This window comes from Ursus maritimus, unplaced genomic scaffold, assembly GCF_017311325.1.
Source record: "Ursus maritimus isolate PB19 unplaced genomic scaffold, ASM1731132v1 scaffold_3, whole genome shotgun sequence".
NCBI classification, from domain to species: Eukaryota; Metazoa; Chordata; class Mammalia; order Carnivora; family Ursidae; genus Ursus; species Ursus maritimus.
In genome coordinates, this window is record NW_024425563.1 from 476531 (window position 1) to 501041 (window position 24511).

The 24511-nt window shown below is 42.0% G+C and overlaps 1 protein-coding gene across 2 annotated transcripts in view; it reads left to right on the top strand.

Annotated features, from left to right (window-relative positions):
• The first annotated feature begins 556 nt into the window (after positions 1-556).
• Positions 557-24511, top strand: part of NCAPG2 (non-SMC condensin II complex subunit G2) — a 64202-nt gene continuing 40247 nt past the window's right edge. Inside the window, exons 1-12 of one of the 2 annotated variants that reach the window (XM_040643747.1) lie at positions 557-673; positions 1000-2148; positions 2427-2546; positions 7486-7674; positions 8028-8142; positions 9885-10039; positions 11895-12029; positions 14607-14701; positions 16211-16280; positions 18854-18940; positions 22495-22590; positions 23619-23744. In XM_040643747.1, the coding sequence (XP_040499681.1) occupies positions 2469-2546; positions 7486-7674; positions 8028-8142; positions 9885-10039; positions 11895-12029; positions 14607-14701; positions 16211-16280; positions 18854-18940; positions 22495-22590; positions 23619-23744 (1146 nt within the window). In that variant the 5' untranslated portion in view covers positions 557-673; positions 1000-2148; positions 2427-2468. Of the gene's footprint in view, positions 674-958; positions 2149-2426; positions 2547-7485; positions 7675-8027; positions 8143-9884; positions 10040-11894; positions 12030-14606; positions 14702-16210; positions 16281-18853; positions 18941-22494; positions 22591-23618; positions 23745-24511 lie in introns of those variants that run through there. The other variant, XM_040643748.1, reaches the window with a different exon arrangement.

A 24511-nucleotide genomic window follows, 5' to 3' on the forward strand; every position in this document is an offset into this window, starting at 1 on the left:
TTTTAGTTTTATAAATACTTATCAAAATCTGCAATTGATTGATGTGGTTTTGACCTATTTGTATCTCTAATAAACGTGGACGCTTTAAACTCTAGAGCATTGTGGTCACGAGATATTTAAGGAGTCTGTCTGTCCTGCTGGGGACAGGACCGTCGGACACCGCATAGCAGAAGCAGATCGACGCGAGGACTGCGTTTCGCGGAGGCCGGGCGCCCGGTTGTCCAAGGGTTCGGATCCCACCGGACACTTACGGCGACATCACAGTTTTAAAAGTCCACCTTTATAGTGACGTCGAGATCGCAATCGTTTCAGCTGCTTAAACCACTGATAAGACAAATCTGGATTTCACACTAAAAAAGCCAGATCTGCGTTGGCGCGGGAGAGGCGTGGCCGGGTCGTGGGGCGTGGCCCGCGGGGTTGCGGGGCGTGGGCCGGGACGGGCGCGTGGCCGGGCGCGGCGAGGCCGGGGCGTGGGGCGTGGCCGGGGCTCGGAACTCGGTCGAGGCGCGGGGCGGGGCGTGCGGCGCGCCCTGCGGCGGACCCCGCCCAGGCGCTCTCGGCTCTCGCGAGAGCGGCGCGTGGTGACGCGCCCGCCGGCGGAGCGCGTCGCCGGCGCGGGCGGGCGGGTTTGAATCTGGTCCGAGCGCGGGAAACGGCGGGTTTCCGGGACGAGGTGAGCGCCGCGGTGCCGGCCTGCGGAGGGCTCCCGGCAAGGGCAAGGGTCGGGACGTGGCGGGGGTCGGGCGGGTGGGGCCCCCAGTCCCACAGCGCCCGCGTGGGCGCGACCCGAGCCCACGGCCGGCTGGCGGCTCTGAGGCGGCCCCGGGGCGGCGGGCAGCGGGGCCCTGGGCGCGCCGACGCCCGGGGCTGAGTTCAGGGAGGACCGCGGCGCTGGACCGGGCCCCGGGAGAGGACGCCTCCCCGCTCCCCCCCAGCTCTGGGCCCCAGAGGGGATCGGTGCCCGGGCCCCTGTCCCCACGCGCCTGTCATCGTTCTCAGGTGAACGGCAGGCTCCTCAGGTGCTGACAGGCGCCGCGCGTCTCCGCGCTCCTGCTCCTTCCGTGCCGGAGCCCGGTGTGCCCTGCGAACGGGTAGCTGCGTGCTGAGATGACGCCTCCCCCTGAGCGCGGCGTCTGGCGGGACTGCCGACGGCTGGGGCCCCACTAGTACCGGAGACGCAGAGGGGCCGCGTGCGGCAGACGGAGCGCGAGGCGGACAGGTACTGGCCTGTGTCAGGAAACGGCGGTGCGGTAGCGGGAGTCGTTCGCCAGACGTAGTCCGTGGTCGTAGGGCTGCAGCGCCAGGGGTCACTTGGAGAAGTTCCCAGAAGTCCGAGACAGGGGCAGGGCTCGCAGACGCAAGTTCAGGACGTGTGAGCCCGTGTACTTGACTGCACCTTCTTGGAATGTTTACTTTTAAGTCCATGAGTGGACACTGGCCAGAATTAGTCATCGAGCCCGTGGCTGGCCACCCTCCCTGCTGCTTGGCCGGGAGGAAGTGAAGTGTTCGTAGCTCGTTAGGATCTGGGCTCTGTGTTAATGATGACTCTCTGTCCCCATCATTGTTCCCGTTGGTGCCGGTCATTTTCCATATTGCTCTTTATAACGGTGCAGGAGGTGTTCATTTGTCTTCGCGGGGAGGGGTCTTACTGCATGTATGTTCCATCGTTTTGCTATTACTCCATGTTTTGGGATGTCTTTCAGACAGATCACTGCCAGCACCAGGTGGTGTGAATGGAAAATAGGACTTACTGGGGAAAACACAGGCAAGAGGGAGGTTGCACACAACTCCCTGAGCTCTGGCCCGCGCGGGACTGGGTTGAGCCTGCTGTGGTTGGGCACAGCTAACGCACGTGCTCCGGCTGACAAGCCCCCCGCGGCCCGCGCCACGCTGAGGAGCAGGAGCTGCCGCTGGGAGCTTTGGTAGAGGCACGGCCCTTCAGAAAGGCGGTCTCCAGGAGTCAGCAGCTGGGGTCGGCCTTCGCTCTCGCTCTCACCCTTTTTTTTTTGGTTTTCTTTTTTCTTTTAGTACTTTCTTTTATTGATTCTAAGACTTTTTTTTCCCCATGTTTTGATGGAATCAGCCTTCTTTTGTTGAGCCGACTCAGACCCGCCTGAGCATCTTGCTAAGGTACCGAAAGGAGAGAAGGTGAGCCTCCCACAGCCCTTTGGAGTTTGCTTTCCTTCATTAGTGGTAATTTCATTAACAATTGATAATAACGTAATGTTATGTTGATACTATCCTTGGTAAAGAAAGTAAGAATTATTTTTTAGATATTATAACTTGTTTTATGTCAGAATATTGTTAAAAACTGTCTACAGTTTTTTGGGTTTTTTTGCAATTTTGTATGTCAATACCAAATTACATCTTGTAAGAAAAGATATATTTGCAAATTCAAATTTCAGTATGATTGTGTTTTCTGCTAGGGTTACAGAATAAATGCCATATGAAAAACAGTTTCATCTGTCATGGAAAAACGAGAGACGTTTGTACAAGCGGTGTCTAAGGAGCTGATTGGAGAATTTTTGCAGTTTGTTCAACTTGATGTAAGTTTATGTTTAGCTTTATTGTGATTTGATTGTTAATTACATCCACAAATAAAATATAGTCATCTCAGTGAATCCTTAGGGAACAAGGTTTATTTAGAAAAACAGAACTATGCTCAAATACACCTGCTAATGGACAACTATTCACAAATTGTATTTCCTGCTTCCTTTGAAGAGAGTTGTAAGAATGCTAAGTGATGTAACAGTGTGCTTCTGTTTACTTAAATATTTGGTGATCTCTTGCTTTGTGCATGGCACAGTGAGGAAGACCTACTTTTTTGGTCCTCAGGTTATTTACAGTGTTGTGGTAGATCCAGGTCTGTAAATACAGCAGAGTAAAAAGGCTAAGCTGGGACAAGGATATGGGAGGGGGCCCAAATCCAGCCATGGATTGCTTCCTATCCCAGTGGAAAGGGTATGGAAGCTATGATATAGAGAGTAAATAAGTCAGCCAGTCAAAGACAGATGTGGGGAAGGACCTCTCCAAGTATAGAGGGGATAACTTTAAAGACCGGAGAAGGCACATTGTATTTAACGTGAAGACATTCAGTAGGGCTAGGGTATAGAAATGCCAGGTCAGGAGGAGGCAGGGGCTGAGATTTAAATTACGTCAGTCCTTCTTTACCACTTTAAGGAGCCGAGAATTTATCCTGAGAGGTGCGGACGCTGGTACACGCATAGATTGAAGAGGGCAACACAAGATCCCAGAGAGTGGTGAAGAGCCCTGCATTATGGTGGTTGCATTAGGAGATGGACATGGGAAGATGTGAGTGCCTTTATGAGCTGTCAGGTGTTGAGATGCTGGTGCTGTTGACTGGATATGGGTCAGGGAAAAGGCCAAGACAGATTCTAGGTTCTGACTTGTGGTGCCTTTCAGTGAGATCGAGGATGTGGGGAAAAGGCAGGTTTGAGCGGGAAGATAGGCTCAATTTGGGATGTTCTGGATGACTGCCAGGGGGATGTGCACAAGTTGATGTCCAGTAGGTGGATGGATAGCTGTGTCTGAGGCCCAGGAAAGAGGTCTGGATAGAGACAGATTTGGGTGTCCTCAGTGGCACTTGGAAGTTTCAGTCATGGGAATGCATGGGATCATCTATAGTGTAATCAGAGAAGAGAAGCCTAGGACAGAGCTCTGAGGAACCCCAACACTTAAGGTCCAACTCTAACACACTTGTGACTTTGTAGCAGGAGATACATACCTCACTTGTTCTGCTCATGCAGTGAAAATTAAATTAGTAGTAATTAAGAAGTAGAGAAGAACCTAGTAGGAAATTTGTTGCTAGCAACATTTATGAAGTCATTTTTCTTTATAAGAGGAAATGAGCTTATTATATGGTTTTGTATTGTAAAATGGTACTCTGTAAACTTAAAAATAACCAGCACAAACTCACAGGCAGCACATCACAGAAGTGTCTGTAAGAGCAAACTATTTAGATGTTACATAAATGCCTGTTTTAGTAGGAGTACAGATGATTTGTATTATATCAGATGTGCAGTACACAGGTGGCTTAAAGTTTACGAGATTATTGTTGCGGGCGGGTATTAACTAATCATAGTACTAACTAATACCACAAACTTAATTGATGATGATGAAGCTAAGTTAGTATCGATTTAAAATCAAAAGGCCAAAGTAGCAGCATTTGGTTAGCACAGTCCATGCAAGATCACACTGGTGCTGTGGTGACAGCGCCCTTTGAGGTGCTTGCCTCCGACTACCCTGGTCACATGCTGGAGAGCCCTGGACTGTTGCTCAGCAACGGACATCTCAGGAGGATGCTGACTTCGTCCTCATATTCATAGGCATTCGTTTTAGTTTATGAGTACCAAGCTTTATTAACACTTAATAATTTAGTATCTCACTCACCGTGTAGCTCTTAGTTAAACGTGAAAATGAGAAGATGTAGGATTGTGCTTCACTTGTTTTCTTTGAGTTGAATGGTATGAAATGCCATTCTGTAGGTCAGGATAGTTGAATAATGGCAGTTTCACATGGTCAGGCAGATAATTAAGTCAGTTTGAAGCCTATTAGGTGGGCCTCCCCACATACAATCCGTTCTATAATGCAACATACACATTGCCAAAAATGGCCAAAAATCGCTGTACTCTGCAGAACAGGCAATGAAAACCAGAAGGATTATGGGACAAGTGGGGTTAAGGGCATAACACTCAAAAACCTCACCAGTGACACGTTAAAAAAAGATAGTGACCTAATAAAAAGCAGTTTTATACAAGTTAATTCACTAAGAAGTACACAAATACCGTAGTAAACGTGACATTTACGTTGAAAAAGATCCTAAGTTTGCAGGTGGAAGTGGGTGCCCATGTTCCCAGGGGCTAGCCTGCCAACCCTGTGGGTGACAGGAAGAGAACAGAGAAGAAAAATACAGACCAGGCTAGGAGGACAGAGAACATTGAAGAGAGCATTGGTCAGAGGGTTGCATTGAGGTGGGTCATGAAGGTGGGAGGGACCCAGAGTGTGGATGGTGTGGCTTGCAGCACATGTGGGGTCTCAGGGGCTAACACGTGTCTGGGGTGTGTGTTTTCTGTGACTCTGAGGGTCCATTCAGTGGGTGCAGTTTTCTGCATTCACCTACTGATGAAATCCCACATAAGTAAACCAGAAATTGCCCTTTGCGGAAATTGCATTGGAACAAATTTGCTTTTCAAAACAAGTGTTACGGAGCAGCACTGACTGTGCCCTCAGTAGTTCTCTGAGAATGGAGGGTCAGTGTCAAGAGTAGGAGGGTCAGGACCCAGGATAACTGCCATTTAAGGAGTTTGTCCTGAGTGGTCTTTGGATGCCAGGCTCTGCTCTGGGGGTTGGGATACAGCACATACCAAATTTCTGCCCAAAGAGAGCTTAGGTTGTAGAGATGAAGGGAGAGAAACAAGCCGGGTAGAGGTTGGGAGTGCAGTGTGATTTTGGTCAGAGATTGGAATGGGTCCTTGGAGACTGAGGGAAGAGAATTCTGGGCAAGAGGGATGGGGAGGGAAAGACCCTGAGGCACGTGCACACCTGGGCAGCTCAGCTGGGGCTTCCTGGGAGAGGAGGGAAGATGGTAGGAGTTAGGGTGGGGAGGTAGCCTTGGAGGGCCCTGGAGAGGCTACCGGCCCGCCACTTTGCTACTGAAATAACTGCAGAGTTAAAGGAAAGTTGCAGAAGAATCCTGAATCCCCTGTGCTCAGATTTGCCAGTTACCACCTGCCATGTTTTCTTTATCATTCCCTGCATTTACCTGTTCTTTTTGAGTCATTTGGGCATCCGTTGGAGGCATTTGTCTCATTCCTAAATATTATTAGTGTGTATTTGCCTAAACAAAGATATTCTCTTATGTAATCACAATAAAAATTCTAAAACTCGGGAAATTTGACATTGGCACAATGATACTGTCATCTGCAGTACACATTCATGTTTTTCCCCTGATCCAGGACCCCTTTCAGTATGACACGTTGCATTCAGTTGACTTGTTAGCTTCTTCTAGAGAGCTTCTCAGCCTTACTTCATTTTTCATTACATTGACAGTTTTGAAGGGTATAGGCAGCTATTTGTGGCATACCCTTCAATTTGCACTTATTTGATGATTTGATTAAACTTATTTTATGCATTTTGGCAGGAGCTGCATAAGTGGTGTTCTGTCCTCCTCAGTGGAGGCAATGTTGTCCATTTGTCCCATTATTGGTGAGGTTCGTTTTAATCAGTCACTTAGGTTGGGTTCCACCAGATTCCTCTATTGTGAAGCTACTATTTCCACCTTCATAATTAATTGTCATTGGGGAAGTAAGTTGAGATTAAATAAATACCCTGCTCCTCATCATACTTCTACCCACGAGTTTTAGTATCAATTGATGATTCTTGCCTGAATCAATTATTACTATAATGGCTATAAAATTGTGATTTTCCAGCCACATGTTCCTTCCGTATTTATTTGTTGGTGTTCTAAAGCCTGCTGATGCTATTTGTTATGTTATTTATTTATTATCAGTATAGTTTCACTGGTTCTTACTTTATTCATTGGGTTATAATCGCTATATCCCAATATAATCGCTATAACCCAATTCATTGGGTTACTGTCACTGTTTCAGTACTCACATTAGCTGCAGGCAGCCCCTTTATAATGGATCCTCTACCCTTTTGATAACAGTTTCTGTTTGCTGTATCAAAGAGTAAGTGAGGTCATCTGCTCAGAGTGAGAGGAAATGGTTGGCTCAGGGGTTTTAAGGACAGTTGAGAGGATCTGATGTACTTTCCTTGGCTACTGGGAGAGAATGATGTCTAGAGACGAGTTAAGAGGTGGGTGTTGAGGGACCAAGTTGGGTTAGGGATCAGAAACTTCAGGTACACTCAGTTGGCTTTGCTGTGTTAGGGGCTGGAGCTGCAGTTAGTACTGTATAGCTCGAGCACACTGTTTTGCCCCAATTATAAGCCTGGAGATGGTAGACATCTGGATGGATTGATTTTGAGAGAGGATTTTTCTAAGTGGGTGAAATTTTAAACTCCAAAGACTAGGTTACTAGGGCTGAATAGGTAGGGGAGAAACCTGCTACTTTCTATTTTATTTATTTTATTTTATCTTACTTTATTTTAAAATTTTATTTATTTGAGAGAGAGGGCATACAAGCTGGCAGAGGGGCAGAGGGAGAGGGAGGAGCAGACTCCCCGCTGAGCAGGGAGCCCAATGTGGGGCTCAATCCCAGCACCCTGGGATCACGACCTGAGCCAAAAGCAGACGCTTAACCAGCTTAGCCACCCAGGTGTCCTGGAATCTGCTGCTTTCTGTCTCATGATTCCTCTACTTTTCCCTTTAGGAGAAGTATTTCAAAACTACAACTCAGCTCTTGAAATGGTACTTAGCACTTAAGCTTTTCTTTCAATGCCATTATAAAAGGGATAGAACTAATTTTTGTATTTGAAATATAACAATTGCTATTTATTTTGCAGAAAGATGCTTCTGACCCTTTCAGCCTAAATGAACTACTAGATGAATTATCAAGGAAACAGAAAGAAGAGCTATGGCAAAGGCTCAGGAATTTATTAACAGATGTGTTGTTAGAAAGCCCAGTGGCTGGGTGGCAGATGGTGGAAGTCCAGGATGAAGATGATATGGAAACAGAGCATGATTCAAAAATGGTAGTAGTAGTCTTTCAAATATAAAACTTGTTACCTTTTCTTTGTTAAAAAATAATTAGTTATTGTATATAATTGAATTTTAAGTTAAGAAGAAACTTAAAGCTAGAAGTTAGGAATATTAGGAGTCTGTTTATTATAGTTTTACTTTTTCCAATCCTGCTGTTATTAATCCACTATTCAATGTTGCTGTTCTTTTTGGATAACTGACCTGTAGTCAATTTTAATTCACTTTTTAGAATAAGCTAGAAGTGTGGGTTGATTTTTATAAATTTAGTAACTTTCACATTTCTTTTAAAAATTATATTTTAAGTTGATCTTTAATCACTTGAACTTTGATTTTTTTTCATTTATAGAAAAAAAACATAGAAATAATTCATGCAATTACATCTGTGGTTCTTGCTTCTGTATCTGTAATAAATGAAAGTGAGAATTATGAAGACTTACTGGAATGTGCAGTTATGTTGAATGGTAAGTTGAATTTGTGATAACATGGTGTGTTTAGGGGTGGGCATCTAATGATTCTCTGTAAAAGGAAACCAGTCATCATGTAGAAGTGGAAGTATAAGGAATAACTTTGCATTCAAGCTCTTTTACTTCAGCTAGAAAAGGAGCAAAGAAGTATTCTTTTAAGGGCTGTCCTGACGAACTGATTTAATTTAAGCCACATAGAACTATGTCAGATGGTGAAAATGTACATTACTGAACAACTGACTGCTTGTTGTTTTCAAATTTTTCGGAATGTCTTATTTGACCTACAGGACCCTAGTGATAAGTAAGAGCTTATTAAGGGAAAATGGTCTGATTATAAATTCCTCAGCTGGTGATTACTGCCAGAAAGTTTCAGCTTAACCAAGCATATGTGACATTGCATTTTTTTCTTTAAATATGTTATAAACATGACCTGAAGAATAATTATTGACTCTTAGGGGACCTTTACTATTATAATTTATATCATAGTGATTTTCAGGTTTTAACTAAATTGTGAAACTGTAGTTATTAATTTAGGAGGAACACTATGAATTTGAATATCTGATTATAAAATATTTACATAAAACTCTTTTATCAATATAAAAGATGCAAAGTAATTTTAATGCGTTTTAAGAAAAATCATCTAAGTGTCCTGACCTTCACCCTGTGAATGTATTAGTTCCATGGGACAAACTCTCCTGTGAGACTTCTCATTCTTTTTTTTTTTTTTTTTTTTTAAAGATTTTATTTATTTATTCGACAGAGATAGAGACAGCCAGCGAGAGAGGGAACATAAGCAGGGGGAGTGGGAGAGGAAGAAGCAGGCTCATAGCAGAGGAGCCTGATGTGGGGCTCGATCCCATAATGCCGGGATCACGCCCTGAGCCGAAGGCAGACGCTTAACCGCTGTGCCACCCAGGCGCCCCAAGAGACTTCTCATTCTTAGTGCCACTTGGATTTATGTATTTTTTTTATTCAAAATTCTTGCATTGGAATACAATGTGTTATTAAGAAGTTACACTCAGTTGTAATATATACTGATTAGGGAATCAGTATATAAATAGTTCCCAAGTAGTTCCCAATGCTCTGTGAATGTTACTACAGTTTATTTTCACAGTCTCCAAATAACTGTTTTGTAAGATGATTAGTGCTAACATTGTAGTTGTTCCTAACTTCCCATTGATTCAGGAATTTAACATGGATGTAATGGCATTCAGAGGTCTATGGATTATACTTATGAGCATATTATCAGTATTTTCATTTCATTCTTGAACTTTTCTAGTAATAAAAGCACTGTGGTTTTTGTATTCATTATAATAATTGCTTTTACTGTTTTTCACCAGTGAGCCAGAATTTGAGGCCAACCTATGAAGGACAGATGTTATGGATTAGTGGTTGCCACACCTGACCTGGGTTTTGGGTTTGGTGTCGAGTGTTACCTGTGGGTGTCCTAACACTCACATTTGGGTAGTTTGAATACCTGCCTCTCTTAAATGAGGGGTTTGGGCAGTATGACCCCTCTGAGTCTTCCAGTTCTAAAATTTTGTATTCTGTTGTATCTGCTTTTATAAAAGTAGTTAACAGGTTTTTCAAGTTAACATCCTTTGTATTCTATAAATAATGTATATAAATTTCTGGCAAGTTAAACATAAACTTATGTTTGTTTAGCAAACCTTTGTGAGTCATAGTACTTTACACTATTGAATCTTTACTAATTGAACAATTACTGTGCTCTGTTTTAGGTATTTTATATGCATTACCTGAATCTGAAAGAAAGCTGCAGAGTTCCATTCAGGATTTATGTGTCATATGGTGGGAGAAAGGCCTGCCTGCGAAGGAAGATATGGGAAAGACTGCTTTTATCATGCTATTAAGGAAGAGCCTAGAGACTAAAACAGTATGCTTACTTTTTAAAACACATGCCTTCCTTTAATAGTGCACGTGTTTATACCAGCTAGGAGTTATGTTTACTCCTAAGTGGCCTGACTGCAGTTGCTTCCCCATTAGGGTCTTTTTAACTTGAGATGTTCGGGCAATGGCTCTGCATTGCAGTCTATCTTTTTCTTTTTCTTTTTTAATTTTTATTTATTTATTTATTTAAGATTTTATTTATTTGTCAGAGAGAGAGCTATACAGAGCACAAGTGGGGAATGGCAGGCAGAGGGAGAAGCAGGCTCCCCACTGAGCAGGGAGTCCGCCACAGGACTCGATTCCAGGACCTTGGGATCATGACCTGAGCTGAAGGCAGATGCTTAACTGACTGAGCCTCCCAGGTGTCCCATCCACATTGCCGTCTTATGTGGGCTTTCTCCTCCATCTTCCAGGGTGTGTGGTCCTTGTCCTCCCTCTTATCACTTCATGGTAGTAAGGTGGCTATTCCACCTTCACTTTCATATGTAAGTTCCAGGCAGGAAGAAGAGGTAGGGAAGCAGCAAGGGCCAGAATTCTCAGAAGTTCTCAACTTGTATCCACCATTCAGAATCAGGTCACATGGCCACATCTGTTTGCTGCAAATGGGATTTTTGAAGGGATACATTGCCACTGTTAGCGAAAGTGGATATTTTTAGTAGCAAAGAAGGGATGAGGTAACTGAGATAGGTAAGTGGAAGTGGCTGCCTGTGTTAGTGTGGTCCTCTGAGAGGCAGACCCCACCTCAGACTGCATAGGATTGGTCATATGTGATGAAGGGCTAAAGGGGGCAGGAGTGGTAGGGAAAGCCTCAGGCCCAGGTGCAGGCACCACACCCGTAGGAGGTGGGGTTGTGTCAGACTGCAGCCTAGGTAGGTTTGAGGATTGGATTTAACTTGGTCCATTTCTCAGCTTTTCATCTTTGGTGTCTAGTTAAGATATCCAGAAAAAGAACAGTTTCTATCCTCTGATCAAGAGAACAACAGATACTTATGTTCATCTTAGAAAATTGAGCAAATGAAGAAAAGGGAAAATGAGGAAGATAAAAATCCTCTAATTCCACTACCTAAGGTGATCATTCCTATTTTCCAGATGTTTAGGAATTTCTCTTTGTCTTTTCTCCCCCTCATACCTTTACTTCCTTATGACAGATTCCTAGAAATGAAATTCATGGGTCAGTGGGTTTGAACTTGATGCACATTTGGAGTTCTTGCTACACACTGCCAACAGCTTTCTAGCAGACTTGCCTTTCATCACACTCCCACTGTGTGTCTGTCTCACCATGGCCTCCAAGGAGCTGCCAGTTTGATGACAGAAAAGATTGTGGCTGCTCCCTCAGCTCGCCATAAAATGTCAGGATTTATCCTTAAGCCATTGTTAGTTTATCTTTTTAAAATCTGTTTTCAAAAAAAAAAAAATCCATTTTCCCTGCCTTTTTGTTTAGCTTTTAAATCAAGGCTTTATTTAATGTCGCTCTAGTGTTTTACACCTGTGCCGTTGGTATATGGGCGCCATTAGCAGCATGGGGCTACTTAAGTTTCACTTGTAGTGAAGAAAACTAAACGCTGGGTTCCTCATTGCACTGGTCACACGTCCATGCTCTGTAGCCTGCCGGGACTGGCAGATGCTGCACTGGGCATTGCAGACTCGGACTCCACACCGCAGAAGCCAGGCAGTGCTGCCTATCAGTGCTTCTGTGTGCTTTTGCCACAGTGTCTTCCTTTTAGATGAATAATCCAGAGTCGTAATTATTTATTATATAAAGTATTCTTGTTGTAAATTTGAAACGTGACCTTAATTATTTATTAAAAAACTATCATCTTTCATTTTTATGTCATTCCTAGGGTGCAGACATATGTCGGCTTTGGCGTATTCATCAAGCTTTATATTGCTTTGATTATGATTTAGAGGAAAGTAAAGAAATCAAAGATATGCTACTTGAGTGTTTCATAAGTGTTAAATATATCAAGAAAGAAGAGGTAACTAGGTTTTTCTTTTTTGGCGTTTTTGTGTGTTACTTTTTAATGGATGTTTTTCCTAAGTTCATGTAGTTGCTCTTGTACCATGCTTGGTGCTTTAATGAAAGAGTCAGCCTAACTATCAAGAGTTGTTACATTTATTGCACATTTTTGCCACATAGCAGTATTCACACATTTTATAAATCGTTGCTTATTTCATCATTAAATCAGATGGTAATAGGTGGCTGTGAATCCTGGGGGAACTGTGATTGCACTTTAAGAATGATTGGGTTGGGGATGGGCTACATGGGTGATAGGCATTAAGGAGGGCACTTGTGATGAGCACTGGGTTTTGTGTGTAAGTGTTGAATCACTGAATTCTACTCCAGAAACCAACATTGCACTGTATGTTCACTAACAAAATTAAAAAAAAAAAAAAGAAAAAGTTCTTTTTTCAATGAAATCAAAAGAAAAGAATACTTAAAAATAAGGTTGAGAAAACATTTCCCAGTAGATCAGTCCCGACCCTCTGCCCTAATTCCAGGCTAATTGGCATTTACTCAGAACCATCATCACACAATATTCTCAATTTCTTTTTTCCTGCCATCTAGTCAATCCAGAGAGAAGCTTCTGGCCACTGCTGCACTGTCCATTTTGGTGGTCATTCCCACATGTAGCTACTGAGCATGTGGACTATGGCCAGTCGAATTGTGGCCTTCAGTATAAAATACATGGATTCAACACTTACTATGAAAAAAGAATGTAAAATAGCTCATTAAAAATTTTTATATACTTATTACATATTTAAATGATAATATTTTGGATATGTTGTCTTAAATACATTGCTAAAATTAATGTTTTTTACTTTTATTAATGTGGCTATTAGAAAATTAAAAAATTATAGAGTGGCTTGCATAGTTCTCTCGGACAGTTCTGAATTGTTATCTTGGGATTCTTACGTAGTCCTTTATTGGACATTGACTATATTCCCATGCTAGGGATGCCAAAAGATTTTTGCTTATATTACAGAAAATAGCCTTTGTTTCTGATTGCTTGTTGCATCACAGACACATAAGAGGCAAAAGGAGGAAGTCGTAGGGAAGTAGGTGGGAAAAGACTTCTCAGAGGAGGAGGAGTACCAGTTTTGAGGCTTATAAATGAAGAACTTGTTCAAGGTCCTGTAGCTTGTCAGGGACAAAGACACAGTCATGCTTTGACCACTCCAAAGCACCCTCTCCAGCCAGCTAGGTTAAAGGCCAGAAAGGCTATTTTTAGTTCCCTTGTTCACTTATTAGGTGGTGACCTTGATCAGACTACTTTGAATCTCATGTTTCCTTCTGTAAAATAGGAACCACAGTGGGTCTTTCTCAGGATTCCTGAGGAGCACATGGGGTGATGTGTGTAGAACACAGTACTTTAGCACAGTACCTGGCAGGGACCGAGCATGTGGGAGGTGTTCTAACTGCTAATTCCTATTACTGCATCATCGTTGTTGGAAAAGAGGCTGCACCTGAGGCCTGTGCCCTTGGCATCTCCAGGACTGTGGTTGAATGTGAGGAGAGCAAAGTAGCTGAGAGTGGGTTCAGACAAGTCAGCTCTCTTTGTAGTGACTTGTGCATAGTGACTGGTGACCTGCTCCTCAACCTGTGTGTGTAAGTGCAAGTAGGTAGTAAAGACGTAAATATTTGTCTGTGTTAACACTCCCCCCCTTTTTTGGATTGATGTCTTTTGAATTTATGATATCTAAACTTGGTTTCCTAATGAGTCCTTTGGTTAGTTCAGTTTCCAGTCTTTCTGGATAAATGACAAGTATCTTGTGCTGTAATGGCAAGTTACTTGCAGTAAATACTTTTTGTTTTTAACTTGCCTGTTGCAAGCATGAGTACCCTGCTATTTGTATCAAAGTGTGTTGCATTTCTGTGGTTTCCAGAGACAGTAGTGGTGGACTGGTAAGCAGTGGAGAGGTGGTGATATTGTTTGTGGGGAAGTTCTCGGTAGACGTATTTCATATGCTGTATACAGTGTAAGTATGGTATTACTGCTTTTAAGGGTCATGTGTCATCTAATACTATGCATATAAATTAACATGGGGAGTATGTGTATTTGAAAATTCTGGTTTGGCAGATACTTAGCCTCTTAATTTCACAAGTCTTCAGTTTTCTCATTTATAAAAGATGAAATCAGGTGACGTTCAGTTCCACTCCACCCCAAAATGCTAGGTTTTAAGCATTCTTTGATTTTAGCTTATGTAGGTAGAGCCACAATGAAATGTTTGTGGACCATTTAATTTAGCTACTGGGCAGCATGGTACAAGTCTGTGTAATCCTATGGTCGAGCACAGAAGGAGGTCAGTTGTGTCTGCTGCTAGGCCCTCCAGAGGGGAGGTCTTCTTGCCGTTGCCCTGCTCTGCCCAGCTCTGTCACTCCATGGCCCTGACTGCTGTCCTGAGTTACAATTACGTATGCTTCCTTCACCAGGAATAACAGACTTTCATGTTACTGAACATCCAAAGAATTGTTTGTTTTTTAGTTTTTAGTTATCAGGAACTTTTTACTTGGGTGCAATGTCAACATTATATCTTTTTTTTTTTTTTAATAGGGAAGAAGATTTCTTAGTTCTCTCTTCAATTGGAATATAAATTTTATTAAAATGATCCACGATACCATTAAAAACCAGTTACAGGGATTACAAAAGTAAGTATTAAAGGCAATTGATATTTTGTGCTTTTTTTTTTTTTTTTTTTTAAGATTTTATTTATTTATTTGACAGAGAGAGAGACAGCCAGCAAGAGGGAACACAGGCAGGGGGGAGTGGGAGAGGAAGAAGCAGGCTCCCAGCGGAGGAGCCCGACGCGGGGCTCGATCCCAGGACTCCGGGATCACGCCCTGAGCTGAAGGCGGACGCTTAACGACTGAGCCACCCGGGCGCCCCTATTTTGTGCTGTCTCAATCTGATTATGAAATATTCTATTTGACCTGACTCTTAAAGCTATATTAATATATTGGAAGCTTTAAAAATTATCTCTTAGATTATATTATTTGTTATGTACTGTTTTTATTATGTGCTGTTGTTTTTACTATGTATTTATTATGTACTGTCGTATCAATGGATAGTTTTTTTCCTGCTATAGGAAATCATTCTTTTTCAGTAATGACATTGAAATTAAGATTTTAATTTGTGGTCGTTCTTTAAATAGTAAAATTATTTACCAGTTAAATCTTAGCCTCAGTCGCAGTAAATTCCATGTCCCCAGGACTTCTGATACCATTCGAATGTAATGTCTACTTTCCAGTTTACTGTGGACTGAGCTATGTGGTTTGGTGGGAAGAGTCCTTCAGGGTAAGAGTCTAGGGTGCGCTCACAAGCCTGAGCTCCCAGCCTCTTGGAACCTCACAGTCAGCTGGAGCTATCATGGTGAATGAACGTTTGCTGTTTGCCAGGTATAGGGCTCAGTGCTTCATCTGCCCTGCAGCTGCGTACTTAGTGTGCATTTCCAAATGGAATCCTTCAACTCTTGAGGTGGGCTTGTTTGCTGAGTTTCCCTGTCAGGTAGCTAGCTCTGGTTAAGTACTGAGCTGAGATTTGAATCTGAATCCCTATGACACAGCTCCTGCTATTTGCTAGAATGCTTTCTCTTCGTGTTTCCTCACTGGTTAAACCAGTAGATTTCTAAACTGATTCTAAAAGTCAACTCTGGTATTTTAGAGAATTAGTAGTCTGGAAAGTCCAAAATTGATTCCCAAGTCAAAATTGTATTTATAAATATAAACATTTTTTTACTCAAGAATTTGGTTCTCAGCTTATGTTCTCATAATTTCACAGAAAATAGTAAAGTTCCAGGGAAACCTTGACTGAGAAGGAAGAAAATCGTTTGATATTCAGTTCCCCTTCTCAAAATTTCTTCCTTTTTCTGCTTCCTGCTCCAGGTAGATAACCTGTCTCCCTAGGTGCTTGGCAGAACACTAGCGGAGTTTCTCCTTCTCGGGGGTAGGAGGGAGCCTGAACTGACACACGTTATGAGTGTGATTGTTTGGGGGCCCCTGGCCGGCTCTCGGAAGAGCGTGCCCCTCCTGATCTCGGGGTCATGAGTTTGAGTCCACGTTGGGTATAGAGATTACTTAAAAAAACAAAAACAAACAAACAAAAAAAACTTTAAAAAAAAGTGTAATGGTACTTGCATTAACTTTTTTTCCCCCCCATAGATCTTTGATGGTACACGTTGCAGAAATTTATTTCAGAGCTTGGAAAAAGGCCTCAGGGAAAATATTGGAGGTATTTTCTTTTCATTTTATTAAATGTTAACATTTATTTTTGTTGTATTCTAGTTACTAAATAAGTCATCATGTTAGTCATTTAAAAACTGTGTTGATGCTCTTTGTCAAAATGAAGCCAGATAATGAGACTCCATGGGACAGAGACTTCACTCTCATTCCCATAAATTTTCACACTCAGTCACAGACCCAGGATTCCTGCCACTCATTGAGATTTTCCGCGTATCATTTTGGTAGCTTTATTAGACCTGTGCCGTCCAGCCGTGCACTGGGAATGTGTCCAGTGTAAGTTGAGACGTGCTGTGTGAGAAACACACCAGATTCTGAAGACATAGTGGAGAAAGAAGAATGTAAAATATCTATCAATGTGTTTTTAAAATATTGCTTGCATGTTGAAGTGATAATGTTTTGGCTATATTGGGCTGAACAAAATATATTACTAAACTAATTTTACCTATTTCTTTTGTTGTTGTTTTTAACGTTGTTACTAGAAAATTTAAAATTGCATTTGTGGTTAGCATTCTGTTTTTGCTGGGCTGTGCTGCTCTGGAACCTCAAACTACCTCTTATCTGTTAGTTATATTATTTTTGAGAATGTAAAGACATTCATCTTGAATATGGCTAACCTTGAATGGCCATGTAATGTCTGCATTATGAAGATGTGGCTGTATAATTCACAATCACAATAAGACTCAAAGGACCTTTTGTAAAAATATCAAAAGAAAGTGTTTTTGTCTGATATCCTTTATGTTTTCCTCATACTATGTTCTCAAATGTGTTTTCTTTCCAAGAGTAAAATTTTTACTCTAAGTTGAAGAGGGGCCTTTGCTCTTCAGGGAGCAGGCCCTGAGCTGGTGGGTCAGGGAGTGCTTTACTGATGTCTGGAGCTTCCTTCTGTCCACTGTGCTTCTGTGCAGCTGAAGCTTGGTTTATCACTGACTTCCACTTCTAGAAGATAAAACTTGATTGCTCATATCCCCTGCTGACAATATCTACGATCATCTTGCAGTGTAAAATTTTTTGGAGGAAAGGGCAAAATCACGACATTGCTTTGCATTTCTGCGTTGTTTTATTGCATGACACGTGTTCGCAGGAAAGAATATTTGTCCCCCTTTTCTCCAATAGTGGTTTTAAAAATAGATGTTTGTAGGGGTGCCTGGCTGGCTCTGTCGGTGGAGTGTGCAATTCTTGATGTCTAATTGTGGGTTTGAGCCCCACATTGGGTGTAGAGATCATTAAAAATAAAGCCCAATTTAAAAAAAATGGGTGTTAGTAGTTAAAAACATAACTGATTGAATCTGTACCAAATTAGTGCCAGCACTTTGTACTTCTCAGGCTCTCTGCTTTCCCCCTTCCTCCCTCCCTTCAGATTTTTAAAGCAAGATCCAAATATAACATCTCATATCTATATACTTAAGTATGCATCGCTAAGGAATATGGTTATACAATGCCATTAACATACTTAACAAAATTAACAATTTCTGGGTATTTTTGAAAATATTTAAATTTCCCTGCTTTGTTTCAAAGATGTGTTTTTATAGGTTTTTTTTTTTTTTTTTTTTTTTTTTTTTTTTTTTTTTTTTTGGAATCAGGATCCATTAAGTCTCCTATGGCATTTGTTACGTCATTTAACTCTCTTAGAGCATTCCTCCCCAGCTCCTTTTCTGTTTTTAAAACTTGTGCCATTCATGGATATGTTGAAGAAACTGGGTCAGTTGTCCTGTAGAATGTCCATATTCTGGTAGTTAACTCTAAAGGTTCAACTTTTGTGGCACAAATACTCAGTAGGTAGTGCCGCGTACCCCATTTCATCACAAGTCAGTGTGTGGTTCCCCACGTGTAGTGATGCTGCGATTTCTTAGTGGCTTCAGGTGAAGGAAGTATTTTCAGAGATAATGAAGGAGGCTAATAGCAATAGCAGGCTTTCCTTGTGTCCTTCCCTAAAGCCGTGGGACCCCAGGGGCGGAGTATAGGGTAACAGACCAGAGGGTCCACTGGGGATTTGGGCTGCTCTCAGTGGTTGGCTCTGCCTCCTTTGCCCAGCTCTGGAGGTCTGTAGGTGTTGTGGGCTAACCAAAGAGCTACCCACACCTACACCCCAACCCTGCCCCTCCACATGGAAGCCCTGAAAGAGCTTGTTTCAGTCACTTTGGAGTCCTGGCCCGCACCTTAAAGGTAGTTCAGCGTCAGCTCTGGGGAAGCTCTTGGAACAGATCCAGTCTCTGAGGTCCTCTGGGTCAGGATGACTCAGAAGAGAGGCCCCTCAGGCCATGCTCAGTCCCTGAGCCATGTGGCTTGAACTAGCCTCAGGTGGTAGGGAGAAGCTTGCTGTGCCATCTAGCACAGATTTGGTATTTCATCAAATAAGATAGAAGAAGCTAAAGGAATATCAAAACTAAAGGGATTGTAAGAGGTATAGATTTAAAGTGGGAAAGCTCTGAGCAGGGGATCCTGGTACTTTCCCTCATGAAGTAGAAGATGAACAGAGCCGACTCCAGCGGCTGTGCTGCTTGTCCTGTCATCTGTTGGAGCACACACGCGCACTGAGTGCTAACATTGTGCTTGCCATTCCAGACGATCGAAAACGGGTGCATCCAGGACTTCATGCACCACGGGATCCACCTTCCGCGCAGGTCTCCAGTGCACTCCAGGGTGCGCGAGGTGAGCCAGGCACTTGCCACACCAGGCACAGGTTTTTTAGATAATGTCTCAGCTTCTTTGTTTTTAGATTATTGTTTTTGTTAAATTTAAAAATTAAGTTAACCCCTCACAGGCATCGCCTTAAAGAGTTTCCTCAGAATCTTGATGTTTGGTATCTGGCAGTTTTAACTAGGAGAAGAAAAGTATGTTGTTAAGAGAGTCAGAACTTTGTTCAAATAATCTTTGCATTCTTTGACATGAAAATAAATGTCCAGAATCATTACCAACTGCTACTACCACTTTTTCAGAAAAGAATATTCGAGATTATTTTTATTGTTTGCTTTCATACATTAAATTTTCATTTTGATATTTTGTAAACCAAATGGAATAAGTGTTTGGGTAGTTTCTTTTGATATTAAGGATTTTTTTTTTTTTAAGATTTTATTTATTTATTTGACGGAGACAGACAGCCAGCGAGAGAGAACACAAGCAGGGGGAGTGGGAGAGGAAGAAGCAGGCTTCCAGCGGAGGAGCCTGATGTGGGGCTCGATCCCGGAACGCCGGGATCACTCCCTGAGCCGAAGGCAGACGCTTAACGACTGCGCCACCCAGGCGCCCCAAGGATTTTGTTTTTATTTTTTTATTTTTTATTTTTTTTTTAAAGATTTTATTTATTTATTCAACAGAGATAGAGACAGCCAGCGAGAGAGGGAACACAAGCAGGCGGAGTGGGAGAGGAAGAAGCAGGCTCATAGCAGAAGAGCCTGATGTGGGGCTGGATCCCAGATCGCTGGGATCACGCCCTGAGCCGAAGGCAGACGCTTAACCGCTGTGCCACCCAGGCGCCCCAAGGATTTTGTTTTTAAAAGCTAATCTCAGCGGTGCCTGGCTGGCTCAGTCAGTAGAACACGCAACTCTCGATTGCAGGGTTGTGAGTTTGAGCCCCACATGTGGCGTAGAATTTACTTAAAATAAAAATTTTTAAAAAACTAGTCTCGGAATTTAGATATGAATTTTATACTTCTGTTGTAAATGATCTGACTAAGGCTTTATTATCAGTGTCATAATGACACTGTTAGGTGTTTGATAATCATAATGACCTCGGCAGGAGGAATTGGAAAATGTGGTCTGTTTAGGAACAAGATCAGTGTCCTAAACCAGGAGTGATGCCTTGTGTGTTTGCTGTTAATTTTGGCAACCGTACATTAAGAAGCTAAATGAACAAAGACTATCTCTTTACTTTCTTATATAGTGAAATTATTATTTGTAGAGTGTAAATATACTAATTAAGCTTGAAAGGATAAGAAGATATTTCTTTACATTATTGATACTTTAGTTTTAGTTATCCAAAGATAAAAAAACCCAGAGATAAATATATCCAGTTGTCACCCGCCCCCCACCTCCAAAGACACAGAATCCTAGTATGGCTTCATTAAGGTGTAGGTCAGCTTGGGTCATTTATTTGGTGTTTCGGATTCTATTTCGTCATGAAGAATGGCAGCATGTTAAACTGGATAAGTTTGTGACATAATCGCTTCCAAGAAGGCACCAAATAACTAAAGACTTTTTTTCCCCAAGATTTTTTCATACTTGGTTTTCTGCTCTGGTAGTCTGAGTAATTAAAATATTTGAAGTATAGATATCACTGTTTGGTAAAACTATGGGAAAATACAAAGAATTAAAAGGAAGAATATTAAATTTCACTTGTTGAATGCAGTATATTCCTGGACTCTAATTCTTATCAATGCTTATAACACATTGTAGCTTCTTCCTCAAATCCCTTTTTTGGTAAACATCACATTTGTATGATAAATTATTTTGACCAATATGTTGAAAGAAGCTTTAAGAAATGCTTCAGATGTTATTTGAAAGTAAAAATCCCCATACCGTTGATGAAAATCTAACATTAGTTACTTGTAATGGTTGCCCAACTCTGCGAATATACTAAAGCCCACTGAATTGTATACTTTAAAAGAGTGACTTTTAGGGTATGAGATTTGTAACTCGATAAAGCTGTTTAAAAATCTTTCTGTAAAGGAGCACGTGGGTGGCTCAGTCAGTTGAGCATCTGACTCTTGGTCTTAGCTCTTGATCTTACGGTTGTGGATTCAAGCCCCATGTTGGGCTCCACAGTGGGCGTGGAGCCTACTTAAAAATAAATTAATTAATTAATAAAAATAAAATCTTTCTGGGGCACCTGGGTGGCTCAGTCAGTTAAGCGTCTGCCTTCTGTTCAGGTCCTGATCCCAGGAAGCTGGGATCGGGCCTGCATTGGGCTCCCTGCTCAAAGGGTAGCCTGCTTCTCCTTCCTCTGCTGCTCCCTCTGCTGCTCCCCCTGCTTGTGTTGTGCTCTCTTGCTCTCTCTCAAATAAATGAATCTTAAAAAAAAAAAAAAAAAATCTTTCTGTAAAGTGAGTATACCATCGATAGATACCAAAACTTGATGGTATTGTACACACACACAAACTATAGTCTAATATCACTTAATCACCATCAATAAAAATTCTCAAATAAAGAATTCTCAATCAGAAGAAATAATCCCCAGGGGCGCCTGGGTAGCGCAGTCATTAAGCGTCTGCCTTTGGCTCAGGGCGTGATCCCAGCGTTCTGGGATTAAGCCCCACATCAAGCTCCTCTGCTGGGAGCCTGCTTCTTCCTCTCCCACTTCCCCCAGCTTGTGTTCCCTTTCTCGCTGGCTGTCTCTCTGTCAAGTAAATGGATAAAATCTTTTAAAAAAAAAAAAAAAGAAGAAGAAGAAGAAGAAGAAATAATCCCCAGACTGTAGTTCTTTTAGGGTAAAGTTGATTCAGGTTCACTTAAAGTATAATCTGTTGTTGGATAACCTGCTTTATTTTTACTTTCCACTTTTCACTAATAAAATTTTAGTTCCAAGAGTGGTGAATTAAGAAAGTAAGGCAAAACTGGTTGTTGCTAGAGATAGGAGTCTGAAGAGTTGCAAGAAGATTCTGGCTGGTGAAGAGGGCCGTAAGAAAAGGACAAAGGAGTGGAAGCTGAGCGCACAGCGCATTCTCCTGATTGTTCATAAGCTTGGGGAGGATCGATACCTAAGTTAAGCTGGTACTGTGAAGGGCCACTGAGCAATGACACCCTTTTGGAGACATAGGCATGTTTCAGATGCTCCTCATAGTTTCTTTCAACCAAAGAGACTTACAGCCAGCTCATTTTGGAACCAGAAGGGGCTGTAGAGACCATTCAGGCTGACTCCTTTATACACCTTTTCCACTTCACCCTGAAGGTCAGAGGTCTCAGTGCACTTGTTTTGAGGTTGACTGTTGGTAGAAGAGTAGAAACTATAACCCACACCTTTTATAACCCAAGGTCATTGATCTTTATTTCTGCCATAGGCTTCTTTCATGTGATTTCTCTCATGTGTTTAGTACTGTCAGTATATCTATCATTGTGTCTTCTCTTAGGAAAGAATTGTCAAGACTTGTGAAGCAGGAGGGTCTGTTTTGGTGGAGAGGACAACTTGCCCTCTCTCTTCAAAGTAGGATCCTTAAATGCTCTTTTTAAAAACAACATTACCTTTCTTTTCTTCTTTTCTTGGCTCTTAGGTGCTGTGTTATTTTCATCATCAAAAAAAAGTTCGTCAGGGAGTGGAAGAGATGCTTTACAGATTATATAAACCCATCCTTTGGAGAGGACTAAAGGTACAGCTCTTAAATACTCCTTCCATGTTAAGAACGTGCTAATTATGGTTTTGAATTTATTGTGCTCTAATTCAGAATTGTGATAAGGCAGTATAAATAAGACTGGAAGCTGGGGGCTTTGTGAAATTTTGGGATAAATGTTTTATTTTATTAAAAACATTTTTAGGCCTATTAGACTGGGAATCTGAATTGGTTTAGCGCTGACTGCCCAGTGGGAAGGGGGTTACGTGCCATGTAAGCCAGCAGAGGCATTGGGGGTCTGCATAGCTGAGCTGGTCCATCCTGGCCCTCTGGACCTTCTGCTGATGACAGACACAAGGTGACTACCTTCCAGGGGTGCTAGAATGAACATGAGTAATTTTCATCATGGTAAACCTAGTATTGGGAGAGAGAGAGTCAGTATTTCTTAGTGACATAAGGTGGACTTCGAGGCGAGGAATCGGGTCTTTATTTTTTTTTTTAATTTTTAATTTTTTATTTTATTTATTTATTTATATATTTATTTTAGAGAGAGAGAGTGTGTGGGGGAAGGGGCAGAGGAAGAGAATCTCAAGCAGACTCCCCACTGAGTGGGGAGCCTGACCTGGGTCTCAGTCTCATGACCCATGAGATTATGACCTCAGCCAAAAGCAAGAGTCAGAGGCTTAACCAATTGTGCCACACAGGTGCCCCCAAAACAGGTGGTTTGTACTCTCTCTCTTTTTTTTAAGTAGGCTCCATGCATGGAGCCCAATGTGAGGCTTGAACTTGTGACCCAGAGATCAAGACCTGAGCTGAGATCAAGAGTCACATGTTAACCGACTGAGCTACTCAGGTGCCCCTGAGTCTTTTAATATCCGTCATTACTGAGCCAGGAATTTGGTTTAGCTCACAGAAGGTCTCCTTAGTTTGGTCAGTTAAAAAATTGATTGTCTTTAATTTATAAGTACGTCTGTATTTAGATCCTTCGAAGCATTATTTAGGAAATCTACACTGAAGCCTTTGAATGTTTGCTCCTTGGATTCTGAAACACTCTTTCCTTATTCCAGGCCCGAAACTCTGAAGTCCGGTCAAATGCTGCCCTGTTGTTCATTGAAGCATTTCCTATTAGGGATCCAAATTTCAATGCTATTGAAATGGATAGTGAAATTCAGAAACAGTTTGAAGAACTCTACGTACGTATTGCGTGTGGCTGAGTGCCCTACGGGGTCAGCTCCTTCTGGGCCTGGTGTGGGTCCTGGTTTCCCCCTGTAACTCCCTGGGTGCTGCCCTCTAAGGCAGGCTTTCCAAATCTTGACATTCCTGTGTTCCCCCTGGTGCCTTCTGTGACAACGTGGACCCAATAGTGTTTTATTCTTTTTGTCTTTGTCACCTTTGGAACATCTAATTATTTATTACTCTATATAGTTGTAAAGGTTTTACATGTATTCTTGTCTACCCAGCATGGAGGCAGTATGACATGTGGTTATAGTAGGTTTGATTCCACTTCTCTATAGCTGTATAACTTTGGGCAAGTCGCTAACTTTTCTGTGTTTTTATCTGATTTGGTGATGTTGGTATGGCCTGCTCTAAAGTTGTGGAGTAGTGTAGATGAACAAACACTGGTGATGCTTAAGGCAAGCCTGTAAATAATGCCTGTTGCAATAGATTTTTCAAATGAGACATGAGAACATTAGGATGCCACATTTATTTCCAAGGGTACTGTGGGGATTTTTTCATCTAGTTCGAAAGTGCTAGACTCTGCTTATTTCTCTGCATACCCTTACATTTTCAGGCTTCCTAACACAAGCTAAAAAATACTATTTATTGCCCTAGTTAGTAGAATAAAATTTTAGGAAGTGATAGCAAAAATGCCATGATGAAGATGGTTACCCACGGCATTCCTAAAATACTTCCTTTTGTTTGTTAAGTTTCAGGAATTTTTTTTTTTTTTTTTTTTTTT